This window comes from Desmodus rotundus, chromosome X (assembly GCF_022682495.2).
Source record: "Desmodus rotundus isolate HL8 chromosome X, HLdesRot8A.1, whole genome shotgun sequence".
In the NCBI taxonomy this organism is placed as follows: Eukaryota; Metazoa; Chordata; class Mammalia; order Chiroptera; family Phyllostomidae; genus Desmodus; species Desmodus rotundus.
Genome location: NC_071400.1, coordinates 35,365,683 through 35,379,323, shown reverse-complemented (window position 1 = coordinate 35,379,323; position 13,641 = coordinate 35,365,683). Strand labels below are relative to the sequence as shown.

Below are 13,641 nucleotides of genomic sequence, written 5' to 3'. Positions count from 1 at the left end.
GCATAGATATACACCTTATATTCTTTTTTTCAAAATCAATGACAAATGGAAAATACCTATTCTAAATGATAAACTGTGTCTTGTATCTTGCTAAATTTCCTATTAGATTTTAGAAAGACAACCATCTGGTTTTCAGTGCAGTTAGCTAGCTCATATGGCACCTTGGTGTGCCTTTGAAAAAGTGGTCCCCTGAAGACACAGTCTTGTGACTAGGCACATAATTAGGTAGGCGATGTGAGCCCTATGGTGTCTCACCCTTGAATAGGGCCCCACCACACACAGTGGCACTGGTCTCTATTACTTTGTTAAAGTTCAAAATGTAAGTGGACAGCCTACATAAGGTCTTTCTTTCTACATATAGAATCTTCCTAAACAGCTTCAGCCAACATAATATGCTATTAAGCATTTGAGAGTTGACCAGGGGTTGATTTCAAAGCACATAAAACAACACCTCTACAGCTTTGTCTCCCCTGGGCAAAACAAAAGGAGGAAAGGCCATCTGCCCAAACTCACGATTATCACTCATCTCCTGTTTTGAGAAAAATTGCCTACGTGATTGGGTCAGTAAAAGGACAGCCTAGAAGTTGCAGAGTGGAGATGGATTACTAATCTAAATCAACTTAAATCCATAAAACTGTTAAATTATGTACCTATCTCCTCCCAGCACAACAATAGCACTAAATTGCTGTCTAGAAGGCAGTGGTTACACAATTTCTTTAGTAAATCTGTGTGGAGAGCATGTAGTTTTCCCAAATTAATTCTCATGCTTACCCACTCCACCCATCCCCAGCTCTATCACTTCAGTGTAGCCTGGTTTTCAATTTTAACCCCACAAATGTCTAAATAAGGAGACTTAAAAGTTCAGAGTTCTTTGTAAAGGTTTGCACTCCAGTTACACACATTCAGCAACACAGAGTATATTAAAGTGGCTGAAAAAACACCTCAAGTACTAAAATGACATTTGTATTGAAATAAAAACTAGAGCTAGTAACAAACCTGTGTATGTATGCATGTCTGTATCAAAAAGCCATATGAACCCTTTATCCACAGAACTCAAGGACACATTTCCTTCACCCAACTCTCTACAACATTTCCCTAAGAGGAAAATTCTTAACACATAAACTCCACCCTACTGGAAAAATTTCACAATGAAGAATGAGTGATTATCCAACCAGTGAGTGGAACTAAAGTCTTAATTTGGTCTATTTTCTATAATACATAATAGCTATTCTAAGGAGTCACTCCATATTTTTATAGTCAACTTTTCCAAACACTTCTACAGAATTAAAGACAAAAGAGAACTTAATTGGATGTGATACTTTATGATAGCACTTTATGTGGAATAACTTTGACTATAATGATTTCACCATTAATTTAAAGCTGTATTTGTTTAAGGAACTCAATGACATGTACATTAATTAGGTACGGATTAGATCAAAATGTAATTATTTTTTGAGGCTACTGGGGATATTTGATTATGAATTGAGTGTTAGATGATGCCAAGGAATATGTTATTTTTTTAAAGATATGACGGTAGCATAGTGGTCACATTTTTTAAAAAGGAATTTTTAGACACGTGCACTAAGTACCTAAGAGTAAAATGACACGATATCTGGGATTTGCATTAAACTACTTAGCAAGAAAAAATTTTAAAAGATGGATGAAGCAAATGTTGAAAATCGAGATAAATACTGTACAGGATGGGGCAAAAGTAGGTTTACAGTTGTGAGCACATGTAAACGTACTTTTGCCCCACTGTATGTAGGTACTGGATATTAACTACTCTCCTCTCGACTTTATACTATGTTTGAAATTTCCATATGTTTTATTAAAAAGTCTTAATTAGACCTTGTCACAAAGAAATTGGAAACTTCATTTTACCTCTTTTACCTTTAGGTGGGTGAGAGAAACCAAATAATTAAGGGCAGATAAAAATTCCTTATAATTTAGAGATCTTAACCAGAGCATGTATATCTATCACAGAACAAGAAAAATTATTCGATCTCTTGTGCCCATGTCTTTTCTCCCTTGGGAGAGTTCCAGAATTGCCAGGTGATTGACTCAATAGTCTTTGGGGAATGATTCTTTCCTAATGAAGTCTTGGATTCCTACCCAGGCTACCTAAATAGCCACCTAGAAGTTTCTCACTTGAAGTAGGCACCACAAATATTAGAGCTCTGAAAGGAGTATATCACAGCCAATTTGCATTTGGTAGCAATGTAGCTTCCCCTCCCAAAAGCAATACAGGAATACCTTCATTAAGCCAAAGCCTATGTAAATGGTGATTAGTAAGAATTTTGTTTTCTACATTGTTCATGAGAAAGGCACCGATATCCTTTTCCCCAGGCTACCTTACAAAAGCAAGCATCAGGATTCGGTTGAATGTCTATTCAAGCTAGAGCCAGAGTAAACATTTAGACTGAAACAGATGCAGTCTGATCAAGTAAATAAGTTTTAAATTAGTATAAGTCAATTTCTTTCTATTACTTAAATTAACAATAGCTCTGTGAAAATATTCAAACCTTCCTTTGTATGCATCATTTTTATTTTTTTTAATTTATATTTATTGATTTGAGAGAAACATTGACTTGCTATTCCACCTATTTATGCATTCATTGGTTGATTCTTATATGTGCCCTGACCAGGGATCGAATCCACAACCATGGCATATCAGGTTGATGCTCTAACCAACTGAGCCACTCGGCCAGGGCCGCATTGCATCATTTTTGAACAGTCTTCCACATGGGTGTCTCTACAAGATGCTCACTTGGACAGCAGGTATATAAATCATATTTCTAGTCACCTGGCCATCATCTTAGTTTATTCAGGCTTGAGAAAAAATAAAGTATTAAAACAGCCAAAATCTAAGAGAAGAAACTGGTCTCTTCTGCATGGGAAACTGAATACAGGAATAGGAGAAAGTTGGGTCTTCAATAACAATTACTATGGTGCTAGTGATATCCAGTAATATTTAGGCAAATGTGCTGATTCATGTAAGTTGGCATATATTATGTATGTACTATTTTCAGAGCTTCCTGCTATTTACAGTGTTCTTAGAGATCAGGTGGAAAAAGAATATGATTTCACGTCAATGACATGTTCTATTGCCAGAGCTCTTGGTACTTGGAGTGAAAGCTAGGTGGATGACAACTGCAATTGTTCCAAAAAGGTACAAAAAAAAAAAAGACTGAATAATTTTTCACTTTCAGAATCCCTGAAGCATAATGACACAGCGTTATAACTAACTTTGACAATAAAAGCACTAGCTTTTAAATCTGTCTCTAGATGAGACCTCTTAACACATCAATGACGCGGTTTCCTTATTTGTACAACAGCAGCATGCTGCCTGACAAGACAAATGTCATAAATATCTAATGAAAGTTTTTTTTCACAAAAATGTTAAATACTTCAAATTCAAAGAAAAGGGTAGTCTGGATCTTCAAAAAAAAAAGTACAGGGACAAAAATGTTAAACTCATAGCCACAGGGGAGTGGGGAGGGGACAGTGAGAAGAGGGGATTACAGGAACTACTATAAAGGACACATGGACAAAATCAAGGGGGAGGGTGGAGGTGGGGAGGGAGGGGGGTTCAGCTGGGGTGGGGTGGAGGGATGGGGAGAAAAGGCACACAACTGTAATTGAATAACAATAAAAATTTTAAAAACTCACATCTTCATTCAATGAAAAGAATTATTAGTAAAAGAAAAGAATGTATAATCCTCCAAACAGACAAATGGAATGGGGGAGAAAATAAGGAATCAATAAACATATAACCAACCATATTATGGTATTGAGTTGGCCAAAAAGCCCGGTATGTTTTTTCTGTAAAATAGAAGACACATTTTTTACTATCACCAATAACCTTATTGATTTGGATATTTTGACTATGTTGACTATCTCCCACTCTTGGCTTCTAGTGGGTAGAGGTCAGGGGTGATGCTAAACATCTCCCAATGCATAAGACAGCCCCACAGCAAAGAATTATTTGGCCAAAATGTCAATAGTACCACGAAACTTGGAAAACCACTTTTGAAACTTTTGATCAGTCACAGCACCTTCTCCATACGCTGCACAAACCTTTTTTTTTCTTTTTTTGTGTGTGTGTTTCAGTTGTGTTTTTACCTTTCTTGACATAATAAAGCATAATATGCTGGAAATGTGTATCTTCTTCCATCTTCAATATTAAAATGGCTGCACAAAAATTCACTAATTTTGATAAGCTTTTTTTAAACACACGCTGATATGACAGCTGTCACAATACAATCTAACAAAATTGTTTCTAATGAAGTCAGACGACTAAGCACTATCAGATCAGAGCCATCGTAGGGAAAAAACATAACAGACTTTTTGGCCAACCCTCAGAATAATGCGTAGAGCACATAGGAGATGCTCAGTAAATGTTACATAAATGAAATCATAAAACTCAGTGTTTATCAATTAAAATGAAACATGATTTATCCAATAAAAAATAACCAAACTCGCCGGAATTATATAATAACCACAAAGATAACTTAACTTCTGTTACTTCTAGTTACTAATTAAAGGCTTCAGGAATTATACAGAAACACAAAGTCAAAAGACAAAAACACCAGAGAATGTTAAGCCATTCTACACGACTGCGTGTGTGAAAGGTGTTGCTTCTACCTTAACACTAGCCTCTCTTAATGGTTAAGTCACTGCCTTAAAACATGAGAGATTCTATCATAACACTGCTAGAGCTCTCTGTACTACTTGACTTAAGAAAATGCATTCCATGGTTGACATCGAATTACTAATTAATCTAAGAATCATGCTGTTTGATGAGATGCCACAATCTGGGCAATGTGATGAGGAGTCCCAAACAAGGTTGCAGTCGTTAAAGAGAATCAAAATAAAAAGGTCATTATGAGGAGGCATGGATCAAGAAGATTGAAGTAAATTTTGTTACATTTTGACTGAATTAATCTCAAACAGAAGTCATTAAAGTCCTGAAATGTCTCTCTGAAAAAAAGTTCTCACTAATAGCCATCAGAAGCTAGGGACATAAATGAAAGGATAGTTGTCTATAGAAAAAGAAACCATGCCTTCATCCTCCAGTTTTCCAGAACAATGAGTAACTAAATGAAAACAACTGAATCACAAGCCTTATGAATCCACTACACTATAGCTATTAAGTTCATTTTTCTACATAGTGGAAACTTTCACCTTGGCTAACTACTATACATATACCGACATTGTGTAATTAACTTCTTTTTACCCCCAGGTGAATTATCTTCAATATCAATCACTCCTGTGGTCTGTGCTATTTTGATACTCCCTCCATCACTGACCTCCTCTCCCCAGTAACTTCAACTGGCCTTTCCTGTACTCTCCCTCTCTTTCGTAACCCAATAGTTCTTGTTCTTCTATAGGTGACATATGCCTTTGAGAACCTGAAGATAGACATGGGGCCCAGGAAAATGCAGGTACTTACATACATTCAAAATTTTTCATACAATTTCAGGATTAAAGAACTGCTATCCCCCACAATCACCTACACAAATAATTTCTATTACCATATGGCTTTTATAATCCCACATGTGCATGCGCACACACACACGCGCACATAATTAAGGACTATTACACTGATTGTAACATAATACCCAAAGTAATAAAATTTAGTCTAGGTAAAGCTTGAGCTTGCTAGCAATATTTTAAGAATCCCAGGTGAACTGTTCTCTAAAAGGCCATTCTCCGGAAACAAGGATCTCCTAGAAGCGCTGCAACTCTCATCCCTTTCCAATATGCTGTCCTGTTGGGAGGGGGCATCCTGCTTCTCACAGCATAATATCCCAGTTCCTTAACTTGCTTTACAGAGTCCTTCACTATCGGCTTGCTCTAAGCCAGGGGTGTCAAACTCATTTTCACCGGGGGCCACTTCGGCCTCGCAGTTGCCTTCAAAGGGCCTGTATAAATGTAACTACTCCTTAACTAGGGGCAAGGAGCTCCGTGCTGCCAATGGGTAGAAACAAGGTGCTGGGCTGGATAAAACAAGGTGGAGGACCAGATTCAGCCCGTAGGCCTTGTGTTTGCCATTTGTGACTTAGAAGAAACTGTTGAGCAGTTCAGTAAGACAACTGAAAATAAGGATTAAGGCATTTATAAAATGTAGTAGTTTACCAAGTCTTGTTGTTTGGTCAACTTGGTTGCCTTAAAAAGTGCTGAAATACCCTCCTAAATTTGTATTTATTAACTCTGACACCTCTGCTTGTAGAATCATGTAAGGCTCAAAAGTTATATTTGAGCAAAAAAGAAACAAGTTTCCACTGATATTAAAGTCTTGTATTCAAATACTTGTTCTACTACATGAAGCTATACTCAACACCAAAACAGTGTCAGCTATGAATTGAAAGTGATACTGCCTCATAACTATCTAGTTACCTTGTCAAAGCAAGTAAAACATAAAAGATGAAACAGAACAAATGGCCACAGGAAAGAGAAAAATATAATCAAGGTGTTATTTACTAACAGGTAGAGATAAGTGTTTTCTGTGGCATACTTCCTAAAAGTGAAAGATTCTTGCTGGTTGTACCAAACTATTTGTGGAAACTCTCAATTCACTTTTATGTTTGCTTGAACTTTTTAATCACTGTTTAAACCAGAGTTTTGTGCTGGGTCAAAAATAAAAGGTGATATGACCACTGTTTTACCACAAACTGATAAATTTCAAAATCACAACATCAAAATTCTTAAATATGTTAAACTTTGGTGATACGCTCACAAAATTTTTCTCACTTTCATGATGGTAGGGACACCCATTAAACCCAGCTTAGACAATTCACTAAGACCTTGTGACTCAGTTTCTTCACTTGTAACTACTGGGGTCACAGGACACATCAAGTAAGTAAATTCTCAATTTGCCTCAAGTTAGGGTGGAACTGATGAGACTTTAAACTTGTCATTTTATTCTACCGAACCAGCTACCTTCCCACCTAATGGAAGGTTGTATATTTCGTGATACTATAATGCGCTGACCACTGTTTTCCAATGTGAGAGGCAAATAGGCGAGAAGGAAGTAAAACAGGTACATACCAAATGGCCATAAGAACTGGCTCTAGTTAAGTCACTCTGTCCTTCGTAATTATGAACAAGTTGCTGGTTAAAACTGAAAACTAGATGGGCAACATCTGACTTGTGCTTCAGAGCCAGGCTAACAACGTTCCTACAGGAGTATCTGCTCAATTTGTGCAGGCAAACCATTTCCCCGCATGCCACTCGAATTAAAAAGTTTAGCAAAAAAGAGGAACCCTTTTAACTGATGAGCAGAGGGAACTCCAGTATTTCCCAATGTAAGAGTGGGCCCCATAGATTTCATTCCTCTTCACATCAAGTCAGTGGCAGGAAATGAACTGCTACCACTGGTTCACACACTCCCAGGACGGTGAGACTTGTGGAGTCAGCCTACTGCTTTTGAGAGCTCTTAACCAACTAAGCAGAAGTGCTGTCTTCCTCTGTCTATTCACACAGGACAGTTGGTGGTATCTCACCCAGCTTCCAACTCCCATGCTCTGCCCTCACTCTTACAAAGAAATGTTTTTGGGGAGAACACATGGAGAGGCCGGCGGTGGGGGGGGGGGGGGAACACGTAGGCGCCTCTTCCTTAGATTTTCTGGTAAAGTAAAAAGAATGGGGGCCTACGTTTTGTGTTTTTTTGTTCACAGGATTTTTTTTGTAAGTCTGTGGGTGGGCTCCCAAGTAGTCGGATGCAAGGAAGAGCGCTTCCCGTGCCCAGACCCTAAAAGCGTTAAAGAACCAAAAGCCAGCAACTGACAGAGGTGGGAGGGGAATGGAATCGCGCAAAGAAGCTTCGCGCCCACAAGTTAGACAAACAACAGACCCTGCCCAGTACTCGGGGTCTCCCCAAGTTGGGGTGGGGCCTTTCTCTTTCCCGCACTGCCTTCAAAGCGCTGACAAGAGTAAGAAAGGGATTAAGTGGAGAAGGGGGTGCTCTTCCGCCCCCACGCCGTCTCCGCGCCTCGGCGTGGCCGCTCCTTTAGCGGCTCGCCCGGTTGCACAGCGAGGTCGCGGTCACTCTTGGGAGGGGGCCCCGGGTGCCCCCGTGTTCAACGGCAGGAGGATCCCGGGGCTCTCGCTATCCCCAAGGCCGGCGGGGGCTGCGGGAGCACTCACCAGTTTAGGTTTGTTTTTCGTTTCCTCTTCGTTGGCGGCCCGGTTCCCAGTGCTCCGCTTGGTACTCCGGCCCCCACCAGGTTCCTCGCTGTAGCCTCCCGCTCCCGACGCTGCTGCGCCGGGCTGCTCCATCTCTCTCCGGCCCTGTCACCTGTGCCCTGTAACCCCACCTCTCCACTAAGGAAGCCCCTCGAGGCGGTCTCGCTGCCACGCGCTGACTCGGGAGCACTACTTCCTGGGAGAGAGCGTGTCTGCCTAGGGAGCTGCCGGTTTCAGGCCGCCGGGACCCGGCTTCCAGGAACCCCAGACGCGACACGCCGTTGCCACTACTCGGCGCTAGGGCAAGCCCTGCCCCTGAGCAGCTGCAATTACCACTACTGCCGCCGCCCTCAGGGCGGCGTTTAGGGTGGAGAAAGTGGCTGCCTATCTCTTTAAGAGGGCCTCGACACACGTGATTCATCAAAGTGCCCACAGTCAGCCGCCAGGCGCGTAGAACTGCTTCCTACTCTAGTGCGGAGCCGGCCTCAGCTACTGAGCATGCCCGGCCCAGCGACCGGAGCCCGGCGAGCGGAGTTTAAGCTGTGGTTAAGCACTGATTTCACTTCCAAGGGGCCTTGCGTGAAATGGGAGGGAATTAGTCCAGAGAGAAGAGGTGTAGCCCATTTTAGAGATGGGGAAACTGAGGCCCGGGAGGATTCACGTGTAAGTTTCACTGGAGGGTCTATCTGAGTATCCCCTTTCACTAGCGTAGGCCACAGCACCTTCTCTGGCAGAGGCCTGGCTCAGGGTGTGGTCCTGCTACGCTGTGTGGGAGGGGCTGATTGGCAAAGCCACTGGCATCCCATAGGAAAACCACCTCAGGGAGCACTGATTAATTGCCTAGACAGATTGTATGGGTCAAAGTGGAAAGCGTGGGTGCTTTCTATTGCCATGATTGAATTGCGGCCAAAAAAATAGTCTTCCTTTATTCCCATGCTGTTCGGCAGTAGAAGCAGCAGGCACCCACCACTTAATCCCTGAGGGGGGCATAAGTCTTTTTAACCACAGCACCTGTAGAGAGTTAGAAATTGGATTGAGTGCTATTCTCAGTGTTCCGAACAACTTTTTTTTTTTTATTGTTGTTCAACTACAGTTGTCTGCTTTAGGGTTGTTGTGGGGAGTGAAAAAGATCACATGTGTCAAAACTTCATTTAAAACATAAATCAGTAGACAAGACTAGGTGTTTTTGTGCTGCAGCAGCAGGGTAATGCAGGTATTGTGAGTCTTTAAACCTTGAGTTGTCAGGAAGAGGCCCACGCAATATTTCTTCCATCCTTTTTAAACAGAGCCCTTTAAAAATAATGTTTCAAGGGACAAGGCAAGGTGTGAATGAACTACCATCAGAATAAGAGCACATATGCTAAGGAAGGTACATGAAATATAAATTCAAATTACCAAATCTCTAAGCAGGTCCATATGCCTGTTACTCAGATATAGGGTTGGCAAAAAAGTCCATTACATTTTTCCCTATGACGGCTCTAGTAGTGCTTAGCTGTCTTTAACTTCATTTGAAACAATTTTGTTAGATCATATTGTGACAGCTGTCCTATCAGCGTGTATTTTTAAAAAAGCTTATCAAAATTGGTGAATTTGGGGGCAACCATATTAATATTAAAGATGGAAGCAAATACATATTTTCAGCATATTATGCTTTATTATTTCAAGAGAGGTAAAAACACAACTGAAACGCCAAAAAATTAAAAAAAGAAGAAGAAAGATTTGTGCGGTATATGGAAAAGGTGCTGTGACTGATCAAACATATCAGAAGTAGTTTTCCAAGTTTCTTGGTACTATTGACATTTTGGCCAAATAATTCTTTGCTGTGGGGCTGTCTTGTGCATTGGAAGATGTTTAGCAGCACCCCTGGCCTCAACCCACTAAGCCAATAGCAGGAGATAGCCGACATACTCAAAATATGCAAAGCAATTAAAGTTATTGGGGAAAATGAAAAATGTGTTTTCTATTTTATGGAAAAAACGTAATGGGCTTTTTGGCCAACCCAGTATCTTCAGGCTATGACTCCTTTTGCCCTTCTCCCCTTCAACCTAAATTCAGCTTTGTCAAATCTAATTTGTTTACGAACATATTTACTGAGTGTGTTAGAATAAGTTTGGCCATGCTGTAGGCACGGTGAGGCAATTAACTTGGATGAAGGGTTGAAAAGATACCCAAACAGTTTTAATACTGGCTGTGTCATTAACTGTCTTTGTAATCATGCAGGAGGTAAACTACCCAGAGACAGCAGAAAAGAGGGAATACGTGCTTCCAGAGAGGGTGAAAAAGGAACCCTAAGGTAAATTTGTTTTGTTCAAGTTTTTCTTTGACTTAAATTCTGATGTATTTTTTGAATTCAACTTACTACGCGTATGTTCATGCCCACACATGATTTAAATTACTTAGTTGTCACCCCTCCTGAAAAGTTGCATGAAAAGTGGTTACTGCAGAAAGATGTGACCTGTTTGTCCAATGCTTTCACTTAATTCCAATTTGAGAGATGTAGGTGTGTAGGCCATTGCTCAGGGGTTTCCAAGCTCAAATTTTGCTCAGTTATCTACTCAGTAGACTTTTATTGAGCTCCTTAGTGTATACCAGGTGATTTACTGAGTGTGGTGGGTTAGCAACATGAAGCGACCTCACTTCTACCATTTTAGAACCTCACATACTTCATACTTCAATACAACCTATATGAACAGGGAGCCCATGAGCACATGTGGGAGGTTTACACCAGGATGTCAGAGGCTCCAGAACACCTTCCCAAAGAACTGAGTCTTAAAGGTGTAAAGTCAGTAAGTATTTCTTGACAGCCTGAGTGTTAGATACTGTGCTAGGTTTTGTGGGTACAATGGTGAACAAGACACATGTAGTTTGCTCTTATGGAACTTTCTGGGTATTGGGAAGGATATTCAGCAAAAATGTGTTGAGCAATTACAGAGCAAAGAAGGTGAGTGGAGAACATTCCAGGCAAAAGAAATAATCATAGCATGCACAGAGACCTTATGGTTAAGAAATTGGGGACATGGGACGGGGGCTGCTGTTAGCAAGGGAAGAACCAGAACACAAGCAGCTTCCAGATCATGAAGTCCCTGCTTGTAGGTCTCATTGGTATGATTTTAAAAGGAGGGAAGGCACTGTATTGTTAGTACAAATACTTTTGTTTGGAGGGTGTAAATAGACTTAAAAATGGATTGACATTGTTTTGAAGGTAAGATTGGGTTTCACTATCCTCAGGCCAGGTGACGCTATATTTAAAATCAAGTTAGAGGTACATGTAAAAGACGCATAATCTTTACTGCAAAGAGTGAAAAACTCTGTTCCTGATACGGCTTACATTTGACTTTATTGTGGTTATCTCAGCCCCATGTTAATTCTTGATGTTTGTTTTTCAGCATTTTGCTCCAGGCAATGTAAACAGTAATTACAAATACCCTTCCTTCAAGCATCAGGGTCACTGGCCTCTCTTGGAAGTTAACCCACAAAGGAGCCACTGCTCTCCCACAAGGACACTTTGTCCACTGATTATGAACCAGGCATCTCACCAAGTGCAGTCCCTGGGCTGATCTGACTGCACCTGCATTTCTTTATTTTTACCTTTCTGGGACACACAAGTAAGCTAGTGGATGGAGAGACAGCTTTTCTTGGATGCTGAAGAAAGCAGGAAGTTAGCACCATCAGTTTGCATATCAAATATGTAAATTAGAGGCGCTGACCTTTTGGTCTTTCCCTCTGGCCTCTCATGAGTTTAGCATACAGTCACTGCTAAAAAACTAGCCCCAGGAGAAAAGAAAGATAAAAGGCTGCTAGGCTCTAGTCTTCCTGACATTGTCCTTAGACCCACCCATTCATTACCCCAGAGGTTTCTGATGATCCTTATAGTTTTCCTCTGGCTTTCAGTGTCTCCCTCCTGTCGCGTGTTCTTAGGTAAACAATCTGGGTCATTAATAGAGAAATTAAAGGAAATGTGGATTAGATAAATATGATTAGGCAGGACTAGAAAGCTAAGTAGTCACCAAGACAAATCTGGACCGGAAGGTGAAACACAAGGGGTTGAGTAGGCATTAGGTAGGCAGAGAGCGAGACTCTGAAGTGCAGCAGTGGATATTCCAGCAGGCAGGGTCATGGAAAAATATTTATGAATTAAAGGTTGCCTAAGAATAAACAACTATTGATTAAGCATGTACTACATGGCCAACACCAAACCAGATGACCGGCAGATAACAAAGTACCAGATATTCTGCTACATTGTCATATATGTATTCCTGAAAAATCTCTTGTTCTGCAAAATTGCACACTAAAAATAAAGGAGCTCTTGGGGGAAATATGGTTGGGGAAGATCACTTAAATCCAATGCAACTTTGTAATCAGAGCACTAATGAAAACACTAAGTATCCTGATGAAAATACTCACAAAATTAGTACCTGCTGGCTTTTTTAACCAACATCACAGTCATCAATGCTTGGTAGTCCTCATGCTTCTTCTTTCCCAAAGTGGATCCTCTAGGGCAGTCACTTTTAATAGATGTCATTTTCATCAAATGTCACGAGCATATGTTTCACAATATAGTCTTTCCTATAAGTCCACTGGGCAACCGCTCAGCTAGCTGCCTACTGAGCAACCCAGCACTAAGGAATAGACAAGAGTCACACAAGGTAACTATGCTCTTCACTCAGTTTTTGTTGAATGCAGTTTCACTTAAAGTAGGACGTCAACATAGATTCATATCATACTCCCACTCAAACATTCTAAGAGAAATATAACACACACACAGCAATCAATGGGGAGTAACAAATCTGAGTCCCAGAGTCTCAATCTACAGGTCTGGGAGACAGCACAGTGGGCAAGTGTCTTGTGAGGAAGAATCTCTAGAGCCAGGTGGGCAGTGGAGCAGACAAAGTCCTAATCAGCTTAAGAATAACCCACAACCTTCAGACCAACTTGGACAAAGTCCTAAGTCCAACAGGGCCGAGCTTCCAGCTACCAATGCCAAGGGAGATCAGTGTGGTGTGGAGCAGCATCTTGGTATGTAGAGCTCAGCTATGTCATCAGTGGTGTGAAGCCTGCCTCAGTTATACCCTTGATGTACTCCACCCTTATGGGTCTCTTTTTAAGTGTCTTGGCACCCTTGATGGTAAATGGGGAATTTCCCCAGGAGCCTATCTGTACGTGGTCCTGCTCTGCAGACACTGCTCTTTTGACCACATGTGCATATCTGTCTTAGGTGTGTCTCCTTGCCAGATATGTCTAACATGACCTAGGTAGTTTCCTTCTTGAACCAAAGTGACATGGCTGACTGGTAGCCATCTTGGCTGACATTAGTGACTCAATTTTTTTTGTATACTTTATCCTATCTTGACTGGACCAACACTATTTTATTGGTCCTGCTCTCCACAATTAACAATCTAATTGCGGAGGACCCAACGTTTTAAAAAACATGTAGTGAAAAGTCTTGACAGCTTC

General features: G+C 40.9%; 1 protein-coding gene across 4 annotated transcripts in view; it reads right to left on the bottom strand.

The window, feature by feature from the left end:
• DIAPH2 (diaphanous related formin 2) overlaps positions 1-8,501 on the bottom strand; it is an 876,560-nt gene extending 868,059 nt beyond the window's left edge. For all 4 annotated transcript variants that reach the window (XM_053916890.1, XM_053916891.1, XM_053916892.1 and 1 more), the window contains exon 1: positions 8,149-8,501. In XM_053916890.1, the coding sequence (XP_053772865.1) occupies positions 8,149-8,280 (132 nt within the window). In that variant the 5' untranslated portion in view covers positions 8,281-8,501. The remainder of the gene's footprint in view (positions 1-8,148) is intronic.
• Between the last annotated feature and the right edge of the window lie 5,140 nt (positions 8,502-13,641).